Source organism: Carcharhinus amblyrhynchos, chromosome 31 (genome assembly GCF_965287045.1).
Source record: "Carcharhinus amblyrhynchos chromosome 31, sCarAmb.v2.hapA, whole genome shotgun sequence".
NCBI lineage: Eukaryota > Metazoa > Chordata > Chondrichthyes > Carcharhiniformes > Carcharhinidae > Carcharhinus > Carcharhinus amblyrhynchos.
The window spans coordinates 21,255,025-21,278,824 of NC_137354.1; the positions used below are offsets into that span (position 1 = coordinate 21,255,025).

Consider the following 23,800-nt stretch of genomic DNA (forward strand, 5'->3'; position numbering starts at 1 on the left):
AGGGAGTGTGACTACCTGGGTTGCTGTTCAGAAGCGCGAGGGCCAACTCTAGGGCCCAAATGGACCTCCTTCTGTGCTGTAATCATTCATAATTCAATATTTCCTGCCAGAAATACCCTTCAACAAAGGATTGGATCAATTGTTACATAGATGTTCCAATAAGGACTGTTAGTAATCAAAAGGAGCATCAATTCGGATGGGAACAATCACTTTAGCGTTTACTCCCTCTCTCCTTCCCTCAATATCGTCAATAACTCACAATTCTCTGTAACTTGGAAACTCCATTTTCTTTTCATTTATGGGACATAGGTATCACTGGCTGGCCAGCATTTTTTGCCCATCTATAGTTACCTTCAGAAGGTGGTGACCTGCTGCAGTCCCTGGGTGTAAGGAGGGATTTTGACCCAGCGACATGAAAAAATGGCTGAAATATTTCCAAGTCAGGATAGTGAATGACTTGGAGGGGAACCTCCAGGTGGTAGTGTTCCCAGGTTTCTGCTGCTTTGTCCTTCTAGATGGTAGAGGTCAAAGGTTTGGAAAATGCTGATGTAGGAGCCTTGGTGAGCTCTTTCAGTGCATCTTGTAGATGGTACACATGGCTGCCAGTGCCTCCAAATTGACTCCAAAAGTCCCAAATGCATCTTAAAATTTCTACACAAACATACCGAGATTAAGGCTCCTGTGAGATATAGATCTCTGGAAAATCCAGAAATTCACCACAATACCTCCAGAAACACTCCCCGTACTTTCAGACACTTTGCAAAAACAGCAGTTCCTAAAAATAACAGTACCTGGCAATTTGGGTGCCTGATGGCACTTCTAAGAACACTAGTGTGCCTCTTTTGGCCAAGTTTCAGTACATTGCAATGTGGTCTACAGTATCACTAGCCATCATCTTTACCGCTTGTTATATTAATGTCTATAATTTGCTTGTGTTCTGTGGCATCTTTCTACAACTAAACATGGCCAAGAATTAAACAACTTATTGGGCTCTTTGATTGCCTAAACAAAGTGCCAGCTTGGTTCAGTGGACGTTCTCATTGGTTCATATGAACAATGATGGATAGCCTATTCCATACTGCTGCCTACATCAGGAACACAACTCCCACCCCCAACTGAAAACCATGTTGAAAAGCCAGGGCTGGAATTCTCGGATCTCGCTCACGCTGGGATTCTCCAGTCGCGCTGCACTGAATGGAATTTTGGCTGAGTGCCAAATTCTCCGTTTTCACTGGTAGCTATGGAGGTTGGAGAGAATCCCGGCCCAGGTAAAAATCCTAGGCCTAAAAGAATACTTGGGAATCCTTCCTGAGCTGCTCGGGCCATTCAAATCAGCTGAGGAGAGTACTGTGCCCTGATTAATGTTATTTATCCCTTTGTATGTATGATTTTCTAGAGAGTTAGAAACTAGCCCAACTCTCGCTTGAAAAACATACAGTGAATCAGTGTTCGATCCACTACTAACTGTGAAAAGAATCATGTCCTTATATCTAATCTTACATAACTTCAGATTGTGTGACCTCTAGTTCCCTCAAGCAATTCACTAGAAACAAAGGAGAGGATTTAAGGCTTTGAGGTGGGACCCAGTTGTTGCGGTCAAATGGGGTTCATGACCCCACACTGTGAAGAACAACCACCCGTCAGCGATTTTTCCTGAATTAATTCATGGCCAGAGGGTGGGTTTCACATCCTGTTAAGAATGGTAGAGAGGGCTCTCAAAGTCAGAGAGCCAACCAGAGGCCCACCTATCCTGAAGAAGCTGCAGACTACAATTTGGGTAAGGATGGGGGGAGGGGTATTCTCCACTTTGAGGTGCTCTCTTTGCAGTTTTAAGAATACATTTGAAGATGGCCCCTGCAGCAGGGCCACCAGCGTGGAGGAGAAATCCCTCCACAGGGCAGCTTGTATCTGCAGCAGTGGTCAGGGAGGTGGGGTAACCCTGGAGGCCTCTGGCTGCTGAGAGGCTGCCTCCAGGCAAGTGGCCTATTCCTTGGAAGTCAGTTGTTGTGTAGGCGAGCTGGGGCCGATAGGATGTCCCAGATACCAATTTCCAACTGCTGTGATTAGTGAGAAGGTTCCAAAAATAGCACCTCAGAAAGCTCCATAGTTCAGAGCCTGTGAGGAGAGGGGGAAAGGGCAGCAACAGCCTCTCACAATTGGCCTTAATAGACTATTAACTTCCTTAATTTGCCACCCACCACTTGTAGTAAATAGCCTGACTGCCATCAATTGCGTCTTCTGGGTGGCACAGTGATAAGCACTACTGCCTCACAACACCAGGAGCCCAGGTTCGATTCCCTGCTTGGGTCACTGTCTGTGCGGATTCTGCATGTTCTCCCTATGTCTCTATGGGTTTCCTCACAATGCTCCGGTTTCCTCCCACAGTCCAAAATATGTGCTGGTTAGGTGCATTGGCCATGCTAAATTCTCCCTCAGTGTACCTGAACAGGTGCAGGAGTGTGGCAACTAGGGGATTTTCACAGCAACTTCATTGCAGTGTTAATGTAAGCCTACTTATGACACTAATAAATAAATAAACAGAAATATATGGGCAAAAGCTTTGCCCGTCGATACAACCATAACTCGCTCTAAGTCAGAGGTTTGTTGATTCAAGCCCAACTCCAGAGACTTGAGCATATAATCTAGTCAGATATCTAGTGCATCAATGCAGGAATGTTACATTATTAAAGGTTCTGTATTTAGATGAAAAACTGATGTCTCCCCTGTCTGTTTGCATATAAACCACTATTCAAGAAAGTGCTGGGAATTCTTTTGTGCCCTGGTCAATATCGAACCTTCAATTATTGCCAATTAAACAGATTAAGTACATGACTGTTTAGTTCATGGTTCCTGTGTTTTAGAATTCTACTTATGGTTCCAGGAATTGAAGTTTCAACTGTAGTGAAAGGAGCATCTGATTGAGGATTGATGAACAACTCTACAGCAAATGCAACTCAAACAAGAATGAAGTTTACAACACTTAAAATGTGGGGTCATATTGACTTAAGATATTACGAGTTAGAAAGGTAAGGACATAAAACAGTGTATGGGCTTACTTAATTAAAGAACTGGAAACATGACATCAGCAATTTTTGTAGTAAGAGAAATCCAGAAAGGTGGTTTCCTTTTAAGGGTCAGAACTAAATTAGTTCAACAGCAAGCAGTAAACCCTGAAGCTTTATAAAATCAATGTATTTCTTCAAACCAAACTTGGAATTTTAATTGAGGATCTTAATCATAGAATCCCTACAATGCAGAAGGAATCCATTCAGCCCATTGAGCCTGCAGTGACCATGATCCACCCAGGCCCTATCCCTCAATCCCATGCATTTACACTAGCTAGTCCCCCTGACTCTAACAGGCAATTTAGCATGGCCAATCAACCTAACTCGCACATCTTTTGTCTGTGGGACGAAATCCATGTAGACACGGGGAGAATGTGCAAACTCCATGCAGATAGTGACCCAAGCTGGGAATCAAACACAGGTCCCTGGTGCTGTGAGGCAGCAGTGCTAACCACTGTGCTACCGTACCGCTCCCTTTAATCTAAAGATCCATTTGAGGACATCCTAGAGAATGGACATCAGTGTTAATTAGAGAAATTTTATGGTTTCAATTTACTTGGGCATTTGCTGAGAGAGCTTTTTTAGTTGCAGTTTGGAATTTGTGTGTAGTGAGCTCACTGAAAGAAGATAGCCAAAGTAATGACAATTAGTTTGGCTGGTACTGAAAACAGAGTAACTTCATTATATATTATGTAGAATGTGAGTAAAGTTTAATCTCATGATTCATATTGTTGTTAAGTTAATGGTGCTTCTTTTATTCAAATCTTTCTCACACATTGAAGTTTGTTTTTGTTTACAAATGTGTAGTCTTGTGGTATAGTTCTAGTAAATTCTAGTATCGTTCTTAAAATAGTGGGGGGAGTTAGGTGCTATCGTGGTAGTGTCACTGGACTAGTAACTCTGAATTCCACAATAATGTCCTAGGAGGTGGGTGGGGGTGGTGATGGATGTGCTCAAATCCAAACACGGCAGCTGGTAGAATTGAAATTCAATTAATAATTCTTGAATTGAAAGCTAATCTCAGTAATGGTGAGCATGAAACTATTTTTGAAAACCCATCTGGTTCACTAATGTACACGTGAATCCAGATCAAGAGTAATGTGGTTAATTCTTAATGCCCTCTGAAATAGCCTAGTCAGCTACTTAGTTTAAGGGCAATTAGGGATGGGCAACATCCCTAATGGGCCCTACACCAAGTGTTGATTGTCCCTTTAATCTGCAGAGTAAGGATAACAGGGAAACAGTCAGGGAGCAGGCTGGGAGGACCACCCTGGTAAACACAGCCTTCTGCACTAGGGCAGCGTGGTCACACAGTGGTTAACACTGCTGCCTCACAGCGCACTGCTAACCGCCAACCAGGAGTCAAACCCAGGTTTACTCCTGACTTGGGTCACTGTCTGTCAGAGTCTGCACATTCTCCGTGTCTGTGTGGGTTTCCTCTGGGTGTTCTGGTTTCCTCCCACAGTCCAAAAGACGTGCTGGTTAGGTGAATTGTCCAAGCTAAAGGATTGTAACAATATTTATGGAACATTGCTGAGTAAAAACCAGTTCATCTGCACAACAACAGTGACTATTCTTCAAAATGATTCATTTGACCATGAAACACTTTGGAACAACTGGGGCAATGACAGGTGCTGTGTCTTGCAAAATTTCCCTTTAACTCTGCAACCTACTGTGAGACTCAGACTGGGAGATGATCAGTCCATCAGTGATTAAGATTACCAGGCTGCGAGGTTTCTGACTACGCTGCAGATTTGAGAGCCCACCAACAGCACTAAATTGAACAGGAAAGCTGTCTCCAGATCAATTAAGGGAGATCCCTGGTTTAATCCCAAGGAGTGAGCCCCCCGCTTCCCTATTCAGGGGCATTTTGGACCCAAAAACAGCTTTTGATTCCCAGCCCCAGTGTTTAAAATTCAGCCCCTGGGGAAAGAGAAAGAGAACCTATCCTGGATTTAAAAAGGCTCGTTTTCAGTTGATCACTGGAGTGGACAACTTACATTGTGGGCCAGCTATCCTGTTATAGAAATGTTCCAGTCGGAGGATTACCCTCATGATATCCTAGCACTCTGGTTAGTTGAAAATGAGGCCTAAGAAATCTGTCCATGCAGAGGCCTAACATGCTAAAGTGTAACAGAGTGCGGGAATGTGATCATATATCCTAGAAAACATTTGAATGTTGGTATTTCCCTCACAACGTCTCTCAGTGAGACTTACTCCAGCCAAAGAAAGGAGGGAGGCTCCAGGCCAAAGAGTACAACCAGACTCCCAGCAGAATGAAGACAGCTCGCTTCTTGGACAGCATTCCAATGGAGGCCAGAGGTCGAGTGATCACCAAATATCTGTCGGCCGCGATGACAACCAGCGTAATCATCGAGGAGATTCCAAAGAGAGCACCACAGAAAGCATACAGCTCACAACCTGCAAGAAGAGGAGGGGTGGGGGGAAAGGGGAGCATCAGATACTGAAGAATTGACATCTATTTAAAGGTTCATGTTTAGTCTCAGACTTGACTCACATTGGGTTAATTTAACAATGTGTGAGCGCGCTTGGAATGTTACAATGGGGGCGGCCATTGAACGTCAGTGAAGGTTGCTCTCGTGAATCCGCACACAAAGGCAGGAATTTTCCAGTGCTTCCCACCAGCTGAATATTCCGGTCCCGCTGAGGTCAATGGACTTTCAAATGGCTCGCCGTATTTTCCAGCTGGACCTGTAAAATTTGCCCCTTTGGGTCAGTGGTGGGCACAGGTAATAACTGATAATGACAATAAAAACAGAAAGTTCTAGAAATACTCAGCAGGTCTGGCTGCGCCTGTGAAGAGAGAAACAGAATTGACCTTGCATCAGAACTGGGAAAAGTAATTGGTCTGAAAGTAAGGAAAAGTGGGAAGGATGGGAGCAAGGACACAAAGGAAAGCGTGTTGACCAGGTGGAAGATGGGAGATTAAATGACAAAAGAATTAGTGGTGCAGGGTCAGAGGGAGAGGTAATGGGACAAGAAAGAAAATATATGCCTAGAGAAGGTGCAGGATGAATGAACAGTTGTTGTCCAAAAACAAAACAAGAGGAAAATAAGAGGAAAACCAAATCCTACAAAGAAAATTGGTACAAAGTAGGGGCACTTACAACCAGGAACTATTTGGTTTTTTTGATGCTACAGATTCTAGGGAGTCCGAAATCAGTCATGTCAATCCCACCATCTCATAAATCAGGGGAAACCAATCTAGAGATTTAGGGTGATATTTTCAGGCTTTGTCTGTCCCGAGACCAGAAATTATCTCCAGAGGTAAATGACCTTTCAATGGTCCATCAAATTGTCCATCCCACCTGCGATGATTCCTGCGGTGCGCAGGGCTGGAAAATATAACCCCTTTAGTGTAAAAGTCATGAATTGTAACTTTTCAAACATAAGGAAAGATAAGGCAATTGCTAATTTATCAGAGGAAAACTTGTATTTATATAATGCCTTTCACCATCACTGGATGTCTCAGAACATTTTATAGCCAATGAAATGCTTCTGAACTTTTGAAATGTTGGGGAGAATGTTATGCTCCCCCGCTGGTGGGTTTGTAGATATTTGTAGGATGAGGGTAAAATTTCTCTAATGGTCTTCCAGCAGATTCCCACTTGCTCTGACCTCTCTGCAATTCTTTTTTTGCATGGCTCAAACCTTACCCTCTTTGAGCTCCTTAACCAACCAACCTACCTCATTTTTCAGACTGGCAGGAGGATGTCCAAAGATGTGTGGGTTAGGTTGATTGGCTGTGTCAAGTTGGCCCTTGGTGTCAGGGAGATTGGCGGGGCCACAGTCTCAGAAGTAAGGGGCAGGACTGAGATGAGGAGGAATTTCTTCCCTCAGAAACTGGTGAATCTTTGGAATTCTCTGCCTTAGAGGGCTGAGGAGGCTCAGTCATTGAATATGTTCTGAGGTTGTTATCTTTCTACATATTAGAAACATCAAGGGATAGAGGAACAGGGCAGGAAAATAGAAACATAGAGAATAGGAGCAGGAAGAGGCCATTTGGCCTTTCAAGCTGGCTCTACCATTCATTATGATCATGGCTAATCATCCAACTCAAATGCCTGATCCCGCCTTGCCCCCACATCCCTTGATCTTCTTCATCCCAAGTGCTATATCTAACTGCTTCTTGAAAACATATGTTTTAGCCTCAACTATTTTCGAATTTCACAAGCTGACCACTGTCTGGGGGAAAACATTTCTCCTCATCTCTGTCCTAAATGATCTAGTCTGTATCCTCAGACTACGACCCCTGGTTCTGGACCATTGGCAACATCTTTCTTGCATCTAAATGGCATTGAAGTAGAAGAATAGCCATGATCTCATTGAATGGTGAAGGTGGTTGAAGGGCTGAATGGCCTACCTCTGCTCCTATTTCTTATGTCCTTATGGTCATTGCATTTGCTGTTTGTAGAATCCTGCAGAGCCCAAACCGTAACATGACAACATTTCAAAAGAAATGGATGAATTTGTTGTTCAGTTGTGAAATGCTCTGGGAGTAAGATCAGACACAATGCAAATACAATCGGTTTAAAAACAGGATTCATTAACGCAGTGAAGCAATCATGAAAAGATCAAAACACTCCAACAATGGCAATGTCCTCATAATGAACTGGATGCACAGCCTGAGTTTTCATTGAGTGGGGAGGTACAGTTTGGGCATTGCAGGCTGATGCTTGGACAGGGATCCAAGGGCAAACTGAAAGACAAGACAGAAAGGAAAATGAAATTCACCTTTCTCGCCAAAGATCCAGCGCTTGTGTAGGCTTGTGACGAAGAAGATGGGAGCCTGTGTGACTGACATCAGGAAGTCACTGATGGCTAGATTGATAATGAAAGTATTAGATGGACTCCGCAGACTCTTACTTCTGTGGGGAAGGAGGGAGAAGGAGGGAGAGAAAGGGAGAAGATGAGAGTTTAAGAAATAAAAATGAACATCATTTTTCAAACATTTCTTTTTTTTAATTTTCAATTTAGTTAAAAGCTCAGGTGATAAAACATCATTTAACAGCGCTGATTGTATGACGGAATTATCTTCCACACAATTACAACCCTAATACCTGCTCAAAATCACTCATTCTAACCTGGCCACTCTGCTGCCCATAACCCTTTTCCTTTTTTGTATTGGTGCTGGTGATTTATATATCATAGGATTATATGGGATTGCAGATAGGATATATGGCACACAAACAGGCCATTTGACCCATTCAGTCTGTGATGGTATTTATACATACTCGCACCTCCTCCCATTTTTCCTCATCTGTGTCTACCTGCTGTTCTCTTCTTCTTCATGCCCTTGTCTAGTTTCCCCTTAAATACATCTACATTAATCACTCGAACCATTCCCTGTGCGAGTGACTTCCACATTCTCAGCACTCTTTGGGTAAAGAAGTTCCTTCTGATTTTCCAACTGGATTCCTTGCTGATGATCTTATATTGATAGCCACTAGAGCAAGCATTCCCTCTGTAGCCACCCAATCAAAACTTTTCCTAATTTTAATTTGAGAAAGAGGCAAGGGTGACCATTAGGTCACCCTCGCCTCTTTCTCAAGAGAAACAAGAACCAGCCTCCTGCCTTTTTTGATATGTAGACCCACGCAATCCTGATATCATTCTTGCAAATATTCTCTCCATTGTTTCTGTACCTTTTCGTAATGAGCTGAGCAGAACTAATGTCCTTCAGGGAAGGGAATCTGCCATCTTTACCTGGTCTGGCCTAAATGTGATTCCAGATCCACAGAAAGTGGTTGACTCTTAACTGCCCTCTGAAATGGCCCAGCAAACTACTCAATTTAGGGACTATTAAGGATGTGCAATAAATGCCAGCCCAGACAGCGATACCCATATCTCATAGAAGTGCACACTATACCCTCACCAAGAATTAACGTAACTTGCCTACTTTTTAGTTCTAGAAATAAAGATAAACACATGTTCTGCTTTGCTAAATAGCTTCAAGAACTATGTGTAAGCTGAAGCGGTGTGACATAACATCTTGCTCTCCTTCCTGTCTTCAATAAGTCAGTTCAAAACCCTGTTTCTTTCTTGCCTTTGGCAAGTCCATCAATAGGTCTCGTCTCCTCCCACACATCGAATGATTTGCTTAGGTACATGATCTTTCATCTCAAGCTGAACTCTCACATTTCCTCAAGTACTAAACCTGGTTTGAAGAAGTCTGGTTTCCATTTCCCTTTAGCTCAACAGCTCCCAACGAATTCACAAAACACCAATTCTGCCGAGATTTAAAAAAGAAAAATAAATCTGCATTGGAGCGGCATGATGGCACAGTGGTTAGCCCTTCCTCAACACCACCCAAGATAAAGCAGCCCACTTGATTGGCACCACCTTATACATCCTCTCCTTTCACCCATAACACATAAAGACAACAGCGTGTACCATCTACAAGGTGCACTGCAGCAACTCACCAAGGTTCCTGCGACAGCACCTTTCAAACAGTAATCTTTACTATCGATAAAGGCAAGGGCAGCAGACACATGGGAACACCACCACCTGAAAGTTCCCCTCCAAGTTACTCACCATCCTGATTTCGAACTACATCGCTGTTTCCCCCACTGTCACTGAGTCATAATCCTGGAACTCCATCCCTAACAGCACAGTGGATCTACCTACAACAGATGCACTGCTGTGATTCAAGAAGGCATCCCACCGCCACCTTTTCAAGAGCAATTAGGGATGGGCAATAAATACTGGCCTAGACAGTGAGACCCATGTGCCATGAACAAATAAATGTTGAAAAAAGGAAATGCAGCAATGTTCACAGAGCCAGGTGCTACAAAAAACAAAGAATTAAAGTGATCAGATAGTCAGTTTTATAGTGATGTTCCTTAATGGAAAAATATTGGGCCAACACCTGGAAGAATATCCTTTTTAGAATATGGGATCCTTGAAAGGCAGGAGGGGCATCAAATTAGCATTCCATGTGACAGAGGCTAGGACGCTCCCGTAGTTTCAGTACTGCTTGGATCGACAGGCATGGATTATTTGCTCAAATTTCCAAATGAAGCTTGAATCACAACTTCTGACTCACAGGTGTGTACTGCTTCTGACCTGAGAAAGTTGTTCCAAAGGCTCGCACTGACACCACAGCTGAAATCAACCTCCTTTTCATAAACTTCCCTGTTTGGGAATCGCTCTGGCTCAGAGAGAGGCATTTCGGCCCATCATGTCTGTACTGACTTCTCCTAATCCACTGAATAGCAACAATCATCATTTCTCCTTCACCAATTACTTTAAATTTGGGTTGGCTGATTCTCTACCATTCTGCAAATTTTTAAAAATTTACACTGTGAAAACAATTCATGATTTTGATTATCTCTGTTAAATCTCCCCTTAACCTTCTTTTCCCTAAGAATTTGAATTCATCCTGCCCATAAAGTGAAGCCCCTCATCCGCAGTGCCATTTCAGTAAACCTCCTCTGAACCCTACTCAAGCCCTTGGCATTCTGCCTCAGTGTGGAATCCAGCCATGGGCACAGTAGCCAGCTGACGCCTAGCCAGTTACTCATTCCATAGGTCTGACATTAATCAGGTGGGAGTGGGGAACCCACCATTTTCTCACCTCCACACTGACCAAATCCGTGGCGGGAAGGCCAGTGCTTGGCTTACCCACCTTGCCTCCAAAAGAGGCTCTTAAATGGGGCTCAGCATCAGGCAAGGGAGGGTTTGCTGAGAGCCACCCCACTCTCCTTGCAGCTGACCCTCCTTCCCAGGTACAACCCTTCCACCATCATTGACCCATTGCCTTGAATCCAGCAACAAATTTAGGTATGGATGTTGTACTGGCAGCCGCCGCCACCCCGCCCCGCCCCGCCCCAATGGGGTTGCTGTTCAGTCGAAGCGTATTAGGTGAGAGATCCACAACACCACCCCGGCCCACATCATTGATGCCAGAGAAGACCCTCTGCAGCCCAGTTAAGTGCCTGAGTAGCATTTAATTTGGCAGACCTTTTGTAAGATGGGCAATGTGGAACTCTTTGCCTGCTCTCCAACTGGTGGACAAACCCCTCCTGTCGTCTCCATTAAACGGTACTCATTATTTTCAGGGTATAATCTTGACAATGGAGAACCTTGTCTGTGTCCTGGCATGTTGGGGAGCTCGCGATCGCATAGCAGAAGAACATGGATCTCAGGGTCCATGCGCGCTTGTACCTGGAGAATGCATAGATGACCAGGAAGTTGCCCACCATGCCAGTGATACCCACTGCTAGAATGAATGCCCCTATAGTGTAGTGGGCATGATCCGGTACATCCACCGTAGGAAAGGCATGATTGTACTGGACATCAGTCACTGACGCCTCCTATAAATGGAGAGAAAGAAAATAATTCATATGGACACCCCAAAAATATCAAGAATTTAATCTTTCTTCAATGCAGGAAGATCTGGATAGACAGAGACCCTTATAAATGTCACCAAAAAGTGCAAAGAAAGATCTTCACTCCCAGTTGATAATTTCTTGGTAATTTACCAGTTTCTATTTTTAAAGACAAAATATTATAAGAATATAAGAATATAAGAATATAAGAAATAGGAGCAGGAGTAGGCCATCCAGCCCTTCGAGCCTGCCCCGCCATTCAATAAGATCATGGCTGATCTGTCGTGGCTCAGTTCCACTTTCCCGCCCTCTCCCCATAACCCTTAATCCCCTCTCCTATCAAAAACCCATCAACCCGTGTCTTAAAAATATTTAGCGAGGCAGCCTCCACCACTTCAACGGGCAGAGAATTCCAGAGATTCACCACCCTTTGAGTGAAGAAGTTCCTCCTCAACTCTGTTCTAAACCGCCCCCCTTTTATCTTGAGGCTGTGCCCCCTAGTCCTATTGTCTTTTTTGAGCGGGAAGAGTCTTTCCACCTCTATCCTATCCATCCCATTCATCATCTTATACGTCTCAATGAGATCTCCTCTCATTCTTCTAAACTCTAACGAGTACAAGCCCAGTTTATTCAGCCTCTCCTCATAGCTCAACCCCCTCAACTCCGGTATCAGCCTAGTAAACCTCCTCTGCACTCCCTCCAAGGCCAAAATATCTTTGCGCAGGTGCGGCGCCCAAAAATGCACACAGTACTCCAGTTGCGGCCTCACCAATGCCCTATACAGCTGCAGCAAGACCTCCCTACTTTTATATTCAATCCCCTTCGCTATGAAGGCCAGCATCCCATTCGCCTTCCTGACCACCTGCTGCACCTGCAAACTGGGTTTTTGCGACTCATGCACAAGGACCCCGAGGTCCCTCTGCACCGTCGCATGCTGCACGTGGAAATTAATTTACCAGAAAAAGGCTAGAACGGCATCTGAACTCACATTTATTTTTCTTTATTCTTTCATGGGATATGGTTGTCTCTCTCTTGCTCTCTCAAGGTCACCATTTGTTACCCATCCCTACTTGATCTTCAACTGAATGACTCGCTCGGCCATTTCAGAGGGGCATTTAAGAGTCATTTACGAGTGGCTCTGGAGTCACATGTAGGTCAGACCAGGTGAGGATGGCAGGTTTCCTTCCCTAAAGCGACATTAGGGCCAGATTTTTTTTTTATACAATCAGTGAAAGTTTCCATGCTCACCATCACTGAGACTAGCTTTTAATTCCAGATTTATTAATGGAATTTAACCCAATGTCCCCAGAGTATTGACTGGCAGGGCAAACGTGAGTGGATTAATTGCCTACTTCTGCTCCTTGTTCTCACATAGCGCCTAAGCCCGGGCTTCTGAATTAATAGGCTGGTGACATTACGACTATGCCTCCATGTGTCCAATTTTGTCAATTTTTTTAAAAACAAATTTTTCTACTTTAAATGTCAACAGATATTTTAATCCTCATTTTGATGCTAGTTCTGAAAGGTAGATAACAGTAAACACGACAGACCACAGCAGTGAATGTCTTTTCTTGATCTAACCTCCCTAACCCTACTGCCTCAATCACCAGTTAAGGCCATGTTGGATTACTTCCTTGACCCTCCTCCACTCATGACCACTTTGCATACCATCCCCTCTCCCATGCCCACATTATGCCTGCCATCAGAGCAGCCTATCAGTACACAGGAAGCTCTCTTGATGGTAGATTGTTGATCAGGACACCAGAAAAATTCCTGGCACTTCAATGTCCACCTGAACAAGCCATTGACCATACTGTCTGAAAGACTTCATCCCTAACATTGCATCTCTCTTATTAGTGCATTGAGGTGTTAGCCAAGGTTAAAACAGAGCTCAGAAATCACATGCTTCTACTCCCAAGGAGACAAGTACCAACTGTACCAAACATAGTACGCAGAAACCAGAAGTCTCCATGAGTTCACATGGGATGACAAGTCTGAGGTATGAGTAATCTTCAGGGTGAAAATCCATAATGGTTGATTACATCTGATTTCCAGTTCTGGGAATTTTCCGATGAAAATTAGCAAAAAACTGAAAAGAGACAGCCTTACACATTAGATTGGAATTAGCTGTAAAATAAAGAATGAAAACATGAAGTCCACCAATTTATAATGAAAAGCAGATGCTAACCAAAAATAGAAGTGAACAAATAAGATTCTGACCCTGAAATCAAAAAAAGGATTGAATGTGGGAGCATAGAAATGTTAGGAAGCAGAAATGGCCTTCCAGTCAATCGGAGCCCATCTGTCTAATATTAAAACCTTCAAGTCAGAAACCGTCTCTCTAACACTGTAAGTCTCAAATCAGACACCATCCCTCCAATTCTGTAACTCCCCCATTGAAACCCATCTCTCTAATTCTGTAACTCTCCCACTGAAATCCATCTCTCAAACACTGTAACTTCCTTCATTGAATCCCATTTCTCGAATGTCCTAACTTTCCCATTGAAACACATCTCTCTAGTAATGTAACTCTGTCATAGATCTGCCTAGTAACAACAAACATTTAACAAAGCATGATAGGGTATGGCCTGCCAAGTAGTAGCAACAAGTAATAATCTGCCTCACAACAGCAGGAGCCTGCAGTCTAATTTTGTGATTTTACCAGTAATGCCATTATCATGCATCTAGATAGAAGCAGGTGTAAATTGCCCTATTATTAGGAACCAGCTTACCTAGATGCCCGAGAGATCATTGGAGGCATACACATGCTTATTTCTAGAGTCCAGGAATTTGAGACATGCAAACAGCCAAATGCACAGAATGAAGAATGAAAGAAGAAAAATGATATAATTGCCAACACCCTCAGAAGCAAGCAGGCCAATTATATCTAATAGCTGAGAGTCTAGTTCATATCTAACAGCCTGAGAGCCAGTCCACAATTCATAGCCACAACTCACTCCCTTCATAAAGGCATGATGTGGAGATGCTGGTATTGGACTTGGATGGGCACAGTAAGAAGTCTCACAACACCAGCTTAAAGTCCAACAAGTTTATTTGGAATCACAAGTTTTCGGAGTCCTGCTCCTTCCTCAGGTGAGTGGGGAGTCATTTTTGGACTTTACTGGTGTTGTGAGACTTCTTACTGTTCATAAAGGCAGTTTAAATATTTTTACTGGAGCAGGTAAAAATGTTTCCCAGACTTGATCCTTGATGTATTGTGTGGTAACTATAAACTCGATTAGACTTGTGGACTTATTTAATTTGAATGTTGTTTGGGAAAGGGGAAGTCTTAAGGACTTCAGGGATCATAGATATATTTTGGGGTAATTTCTACATAAACTGTGTGTTAGTGATTCATATACTTAATTGTTTTAAAGTACTATAGTCTTTTTGTGTGTTTTGTCTTTTCTTCAGTTTAATAAAAAGTCTTTAAAAATTGTTACACAATGACTGGACTGTTATTCTCACTGAGGTCTCACAAGACTCCTCACACCATTCCAAAAACAGAATTATACACCACCATGAACTGTTGTTTCAAGTGAGAGCGGCTTCTCAGGTGACATCAGCATGCTTCATGACAGAAAATTGGTGAATCGAGCCCTGGATCTTAAATTCCTTGTTCTTTGGACCGAGAGGATTTTTGACTTTTTAAATTTAATGAGAGTGAAGACACATGGAAATACATGAGAACATGTTATTCAAGGTAAGGTGCTGCAAAAAATGGCTCTTTATCTAGCTTGATCTTTCTGGAGGTATACAATATAGCTGCAGTAAGTTTGAAAATTGTGCTAAAACCAAAGTAATGAAATTGGAAAAGTGATAAAATGGAAGTAGTCTTAGCCCACAGAAGGCTGAGGGTAACTGAAAGCATAGCAACGCATCTAAGTACATGAGCCAGGTTAGCTAGATCCATTATTTCGAGAAGTAAGGAAATGGAATTAGCTAGGTTTTATGTCAGGTACAATGGGGCTAGTCCAGTGATTCATTGTAACTAGTTTTAACACACCAGTGTTAACAAGTTGTACTAATTCCTCTTTGACCTTGGGCTGAAATGCATATGGACCCGCTCTTGCTTTGAAACATTTTTGTTAACTATTAAGCTTTATTTTGCATTTCACTTGAATTCTCTTCATTGAGCCAACTGTATCTTTGAATACACTCTTGTATTTATCCAAAAGATGATGTAAATCTGTTTTGAAATTGACCAGTCTGTCAACGGCACTCCAGTTAAGTCTGATCTTCTCCAACCATGATTTTCCAAACAGAGCTGAAAAATTATTATGGATCACATGGAGAGGCAACCCCTCTGCTTGTCCACTCTATTCTACGTTGACCACGATGTAACTTTCACAATCTCTTTGTATGTCCTTAAAATCACATCAGTTGGCTTTAAAGGAACATGCTTCAGCTTTTGTTAATGTGAAGTCTCAAAAATTAAAAATATAGCAGCACCAGTATCAACCTTCATCTTAACAGGCTGTCCACTTAACTTTGGAATCACCCAGAATCTATGTGATTCATCCAAAATGGATATGGATAAGACATTCAACCAAAATTTTTCATCATCTTTCTGAACATTCTCCTCTTCACTGTCATAATTCTTTTCTTACATGATGTAAATTATTTTTGTAGACTACAACTTGTTCTTCTTGAAGGTACCCAGATTCTTCTTCTGAATATTCTTCTCAGAGGAAGCTGGTTTGGTGCAACATGCTTTTGCAGCGTGACCCATTTTGCCACTAATCTTGCATTGAGTAACCTTGTTCCAGCATTCACTCACTGAATGGCCCATTTTGGCATATCTGTGAAAGGACTGTTACTCTTTTGACTTATTATGGGCAGCTCCCAACTTGTGGATCTTCATTTGTGCACCAAATTGTGAAACCTCTTTAGCAGCCAGTTCCACTGACACTGCAATTTCTACTGCTAATGGACCCAATGGATCCTAATCGACCTGTCATTCATTTTACAGGCACTAGTAATCAAGAGTGCTCAGTAAATGTTTTGTTACTGCCTTCCCAGTAATCCCCTTTTAACTCTGGAGATGATTGATTTGATGTATTATTTTCACATGACTCCAGCCATACAGCAAAGCATCCACTCTTTTCAAATGTACCAGTTACTGCCTGAAACCTCACCCTTCTCTGATTAGAAAGAAACCCCTCCTTTAAAACCAAGCAGAGAGCTTTGTCTTACTTGTCTTCTTGCACTGGCACTTCAATGTGTAATCATGTTGTTGCTTCTCATTAATTTTCTGATATTCAGTGTGAAGACCCACAATGTCTTACTCTTCAGTTTGGATCTTTTCATGATGTTTGCAGTGAAAAACACCCAACTCGTTGCCAATTATCATTTTTTAATGTTCTAACTATGTTAAGGGTTGTGGGTTTTAACAATTAACAAATAGAAAATATCATGGTTTGCACACATGGATTCAAAGTAACAACAAGGTTTGTTGGAAAAGATGTTCTCTGCAATACTGTAATTCTCCCATTAAAACCCAGCAAGCCAATACTGTAAGTCCCCATTGAAAACCATATCTCTCAGATTAACTTCCCCACTGAAAGCCATCACTCTAAAACTGTAACTCTCCCATTGAAACTTATCTCCCAAATGGAAACTCATCTCTTTAATATTGTAACTGATCCATTGAAACCCATATCTGTCACACTGGATATCACTCATGGAAACCCATTTTTCTAATTCTGTAAATCTTATATTGAAACGACTCTTTCTAACACAATAACTCCCTCAGTGCAACCCTTCTATTGAATACTGTAACTCTCCTATTGGAACCATTCTCTCTAATACTGTAATTATCCTATTGAAACACACCTCTTTAATATTGACGCTCCCCCCATGGAAACCCATCATTCTAATAATACTGTAATTGTCCCATTGAAATCTATCTCTGTAATACTGTAACTCCCCTATTGAAATTCATCTCTCTATACTATAACCCAACCGTTAAAACCCACCTCTCTAATTCTCTAATACTGTAACTCTTCCATCAAAACCCATCTTTCTATTACTGTTACTCACATATTGAAACCAAGCTCTCTCAAACTGTAAATGTTTAAATACATGTGTTACATTATTAAAGAGATTATATTTGATGGGAGAGTTAAAAGTCAATGCACCTAACCAGTATGTCTTTCAGACTTGAGAGGAAACCGTTTCCTTTGAACCCATTTCCCTAATACCAAAACTCTCCAATTAAAACCTGTCCTAATACTATAACCGGGCGGCATGGTGGCACAGTGGTTAGCACTGCTGCCTCATAGCGCCAAGGACCCTGATTCGATTCCTGGCTTGGGTCACTGTTTGTGTGGAGTCTGTACATTCTCCTTGTGTCTGTGTGGGTTTCCTCCAGGTGCTCCGGTTTCCTCTCTCAGTCTGAAAGACGTACTGGTTAGGTGCATTGACCCAAACAATAGCGACTAAGAGAATTTCACAGTAACTTCATTGCAGTGTTAATGTAAACCTTACTTGTGACTAATAAATAAACTTTAACTTTTAACTCTCCCATCAAATATAATCTCTTTAATAATGTAACACATGCATTTAAACCAATCTTTCTAATACTGTAACTCACCTATTGAGCAAGTTTCTCTAATACTGAAACTCCCCCATTAAGGACCATTTCTGTAATAGTGGAAATCTTCCATTGAATCCTATCTCCCCAATATCATAGAAGAATCATAGCATCCCTACAGTGTAGAAGGAGGCCATTTGGTCCATTGAGCCTGCACCAACCACAATCCTTCCTGGTCCCTATTCCCAGCAACCCCACATATTTACCCTGCTAATCCCCCTGACACTAAGGGGAAATGTAGCATGGCTGATCCACCCAACCCGCATATCTTTGACTGTGAGAGGTAACTGGAGCACCTGGATGAAACCCGTAAAGACATGGGGAGAATGCGCAAACTCCACACAGAGAGTGACCCAAGGCTAGAATTGAACCCAGGTCCTTGGTGCTGTGAGACAGCAGTGCTAGCCCTGCCATCCACAATAGTGTAACTCACCAATTGAAACACAACACTCTAAAATTGAAACTTCCCCTTTGAAACCCAATTCTCCAAAACTGTGACTCTCACATGGAAACACATCACTATAAAACAGTAACACTCCCATTGAAAGCCATTTCTCCAATACTGTAACTCTCCCTTAAAAACAGGTGTCTCCATTACAGTAACTCTCTCATTGAAATCCATCTTTCGAATACTGCAACTGACCCACTGAAACTCATTTCTTTAATACCATAATTATCCCATTGAATCCCACCTCTCTAATATTGTAAATCTCCCACTGAAACCCATCTTCTGACATGTTGTAATTGTCCCATTTAAATTCATTTCTCTAATAACCCAACACTCCCATTGAAACTCTTCTCTCTGATATTGTAAGTCCCCTATTGAAACCTCTATCTCTAATGCTTTAACACTCCCCATTATAACCAATCTCTCTAAGAACATAAGAAATAGGAGCAGGAGTAGGCCATCTAGCCCTTCGAGCGTGCCCCGCCATTTAATAAGATTATGGCTGATCTGAAGTGAATCAGTTCCACTTTCCCGCTTTCTCCCCATAACCCTTAATTCCCCTGTCTATCAGAAATCTAATGCAGAACTCTCCTGTTAAAAATTATCTAATATTGTAATTCTCCTTTGAAACCCATCACTCTAATAATGTAATTCTCCCATTGAAACACATCTCTATAATATTGCAACTCTGACTGAAATACTTCTCTTTAATGTTGTTAAAGTTCCATTGAAACACATCACACTAGTACTGCATTTGTCCAATTGAAATCTACCTCTCTGATACTGTAACTTACCCACTGAAATGCATCTGCTTACTACTGTAACTTTCGCAGTGAAAACCATCTGTCTAACTAACTCACCTATTGAAACCCATCTCGCAAATGCTATAATTCTCTCATTCAAACCCATTTCACTAATACCGGAGCTCTCTCATTGAAACCAATCTCTCCAATAATGAAACCCTCTCATTCAAACCCATCTCTCTAATAGTTTAACTCACCAATTGAAACACATCTGCCAAATATATCTGCCAAATGAGGGGTAGCATGATGGTAAAGTGGTTAGCATTGCTGCCTCACAATGTCAGAGGCCTGGGTTCGATCCCTGGCTTCAATCACTGTCTGTGCAGAGTCTGCATGTTGTCCCCATGTCTGAGCAGATTTTCCTCAGGGTGCTCCGGTTTCCTCCCACAGTCCGAAAGAGCAGCTCATTAGGTGCGTTGGCCATGCTAAATTCTCCCTCAGTGTACCCGAACAGGTGCTGGAGTGTGACGACTAGGGGATCTTACAGTAACTTCATTGCAATGTTAACGTAAGCCTACTTGTGACACTAATAAATAAACTTTAAAACTTTAATAATAACGCTCACTTTGAAACACATCTCTCCGATACTGTAATTCTCCGATTGAAACCCATCTATCTGATATACTCTATATCTGATTGTCCCATTCAAATCCATCTCACTGAATCTCCCATTCAATCCCATCTCTCTCACACTGTAAATCTCCAATTGAAACCTATGTGATACTGTAATTACACCATTGTAACTGATCACTCTCATACTGTAACTCCCAATTGAAACCCACCATTTGATTTGACTTATTATTGTCACATATATTACTATACAGTGAAAAGTATTGTTTCTTGTGCGCTATATAGACAAAGCGTTCATAGAGAAGGAAAGGAGAGGGTGCAGAATGTCATGTTACAGTTACGGCTAGGGTGTGGAGAAAGATCAACTTAATGCGAGGTAGGTCCATTCAAAAGTCTGATGGCAGCAGGGAAGAAGCTGTTCTTGAGTCAGTCAGTACAGGATCTCAGACTTTTGTATCTTTTTCCCGACAGAGGAAGATGGAAGAGAGTATTCATGACCCTTTGTAGTTTCTTGCGGTCTTGGACAGAGCAGGAGCCATAGCAAGCTGTGATACAACTAGAAAAAATGCTTTCTATTGGGCATCTGTTACAGTTCGAGAGAGTCATAGCAGACATGCCAAATTTCCATAGCTTCCTGAGAAAGTAGAGGCATTGGTGGGTTTCCTTGACTATAGCATCGGCATGGAGGGACCAGGACAGATTGTTGGTGATCCAAACACCTAAAAACTTGAAGCTCTCTACCATTTCTACTTGGCCTCCATTGATGTAGATAGGGGAATATTCTCTACTATGCTTCCTGAAGTCGATGACTATGTCTTACATTTTGTTGACACTGAGAGAGAGATTATTGTCATCGCACCAGTTCACCAGATTTTTATCTCTTTCCTGTACTCTGTCTCATCTCTGTTTGAGATCCGATCCACTACGGTGGCGTTATCAGCAAACATGAAAATTGAGTTGGAGAGGCATTTGGCTACACAGTCATTGGTGTGGAAGGAGTATAGTAAGGAGCTAAGAATACAGCTTTGGGGGTACCAGTGTTGAGGATGATCGTGGAGGAAGTGTTCTTGCCCATTTCTCTAATACTGTAACTCCTCCATTGAAGATCTTCTTTCTAACATTGGAAATCTCCCACTGAAACCTATCTCTCCAATATTGGAACTCATCCATTGAAACACATCTCTGCAAAACTCCCACATTGCAACTCATCTCTCCAAAACTGTGATTCTCACATGGAAACACATTTCTCTAAGATTGTAACACTCCTGTTGAAAGGAATTTCTCTAATAATCTTCTTTTGAATCACAGAATCCCTACAGTGCAGAAGGAGGCCAATTGGCCCATTGAATCTGCAGCACAATCCCATCCTATTCCTGTAACCCCACATATTCCTGTAATCCCCTGACACTAGGATCAATTTAGCATGGCCAATCAACCTAACCCACACATCTTTTGGACTGTGGGTGGAAACCAGAGCACCCGGAGGATACTCACATGGACAAGGGGAAAACGTGCAAACCCCTACAGACAGTGACCTGAGGCCAGGATTGAACCCGGGACCCTGGCGCTGTGAGGCAGTAGTGCTAACGACTACGTCAGCGTGTCGTAGGTGCCAAATCACACTAATACTGTCACTCTCACATTGCTAACCCCCATGATGTGCATGGAGAATCACTGATGAGCCTCCCAGTAGCACTCAAATACGAGCTCCCTTGGGATTGGCAGTTAACCAAACAGATGAAGCTCGTATACTGAGCCCTGTATAAAGCAAGACCTTGAGTGGTTCCATTATCTTTTAGTCCTATTTGGCACCTGTTGTGATTACTACAGACCTATGGTTCTTGTTTATTATATTTGGTGCAATAAATGCACTGTTCCCTTTCAACTGACTCCTGGGGTTAGTATATTATCTAATACTGTAACTCTGCCGTTGAAACCCATCTCTCTCAGACTGTAACTCTGCCATTGAAACCCATCTCTCTCAGACTGTAACGCTCCCATTGAAACCCATCTCTCTCAGACTGTAACGCTCCCATTGAAACCCATGTCTCTCAGATTGAAAAACATCAAATGAAACCCATCTCTCTCAGATTGTAACTCCCCCATTGAAACCCATTTCTCTCAGACTGTAATGCTCCCATTGAAACTCATCTCTCAGATTGGAACTTTTCCATTGAAACCCGTCTCTCTCAGACTGTTACTCTCCCATTGAAACCCATGTCTCTCAGATTGAAAAACATCAAATGAAACCCATCTCTCTCAGATTGTAACTCCCCCATTGAAACCCATCTCTCTCAGACTGTAATGCTTCCATTGAAACCCATCTCTCTCAGACTGTAACGCCCCCATTGAAACCCATGTCTCTCAGATTGAAAAACATCAAATGAAACCCATCTCTCTTAGACTGTAACTTTCCCAATGAACCCCATTTCTCAGACTGTAACTCTCTCAATGAAAGCCCTCTCTCTCAGAGTGTAATGCTTCCATTGAAATCCATCTCCATCAGACTGTAACTCTCTCAATGAAACCTATTTCTTTCAGATTATAACTCTTCCATTGAAACCCATCTCTCTCAGACTGTAACTCTCCCAATGAACTCCATCTCTCTCAGACTGCAATGCTACCATTGAAACCCATCTCTCTCCGACTGTAACTCTCCCATTGAAATCCATCTCTCTCAGACTGTAACTCTCCCAATGAACTCCATCTCTCTCAAAATGTAACTCTCCCATTGAAATCCATCTCTCTCAAAATGTAACTCTCCCATTGAAGCCCATCTCTCCGACTGAAAACCTTCAAGCGAAACCCATCTCTCTCAGACTTTAATTCTCCCATTGAAACCCATCTCTCTCAGACTGTAACTCTCTCAATGAAACCCATCTCTCTCAGACTGTAACTTTCCCATTGAAACCCATCTCTCTCAGATTGTAACTCTCCCATTGAAACCCATCTCTCTCAGACTGTAACTCTCCCAATGAACTCCATCTCTCTCAGACTATAACTCTCTCAATGAAACCCATCTCTCTCAAATTGTAACTTTCCCATTGAAACCCATCTGTCTTAAGATTGTAACTCTTCCATTGAAACCCATTTCTCTCAGACTCTAACTCTCCCATTGAAACCCATCTCTCTCAGACTGTAACTCTCCCAACGAAACCCATTTCTCTCAGACTGTAACTCTCCCATTGAAATCCATCTCTTTCGGTCTGTAACTCTCCCATTGAAACCCATCCCTCTCAAAGTGTAACTCCCACATTGAAACCCATCTCTCTCAGACTTAAAAACTTTGAATGAAACCCATCTCGCTCAGACTGTTACTCTCCCAATGAAACCCATCTCTCTCAGATTGTAACTCTCCCATCGAAATCCATTTCTGTGAGGCTGTAACTCTCCCATTGAAACCCATCTCTCTCAGACTGTAACTCCCCTATTGAACCCCATATCACTAATATTGTAACACACCCATTGAACTTAATCTCTGTAAAATTGTAGGTTACCCTTTGCAACCCATCTCTCTAATACTGTAAAATGTTCCATTAAACCCATCTCTCAAATAATGTAACTCTCACATTGAAGCATCTTTTCAATATCGAGTCTCTCACATTGAGGCCAATCTCTTGAATATTGAATCTCTCATCGTGAACCCCATCCTTTAATACTCCCATTCCCCCATTGAAAATATTGTTTTAATTCTGAAATTATTCCTTTGTAACCCATCTCTCTTATCCTGTAACTCAGGAGGAATGGGTTCGAATTTATGGGGCATTGGCACCAGTATTGGGGTAGGTGGGACTTGTTCGGGCGGGATGGGGTTGGTCTGAATCGTGCTGGGACCAGAGTGTTGGCGAATCGAGTAAAGAGGACTGTAGACAGGGCTTTAAACTAATTAGGGGGGGGGAGGGTGCGAGGGTAGGTGACGCTACGAGGTCTAAAGTTAAGGATAGGGTACAGGTAAGGGAAGAGGCCGA

General features: G+C 42.4%; 1 protein-coding gene across 1 annotated transcript in view; it reads right to left on the minus strand.

Moving 5' to 3' along the window:
- opn4a (opsin 4a (melanopsin)) overlaps nucleotides 1-23,800 on the minus strand; it is a 65,970-nt gene that overhangs the window by 34,405 nt on the left and 7,765 nt on the right. Inside the window, exons 2-4 of the mRNA XM_080215612.1 lie at nucleotides 11,253-11,401; nucleotides 7,821-7,954; nucleotides 5,283-5,486 (exon numbers count right to left, since the gene is read on the minus strand). Of these exons, the coding sequence (XP_080071738.1) occupies nucleotides 5,283-5,486; nucleotides 7,821-7,954; nucleotides 11,253-11,401 (487 nt within the window). The remainder of the gene's footprint in view (nucleotides 1-5,282; nucleotides 5,487-7,820; nucleotides 7,955-11,252; nucleotides 11,402-23,800) is intronic.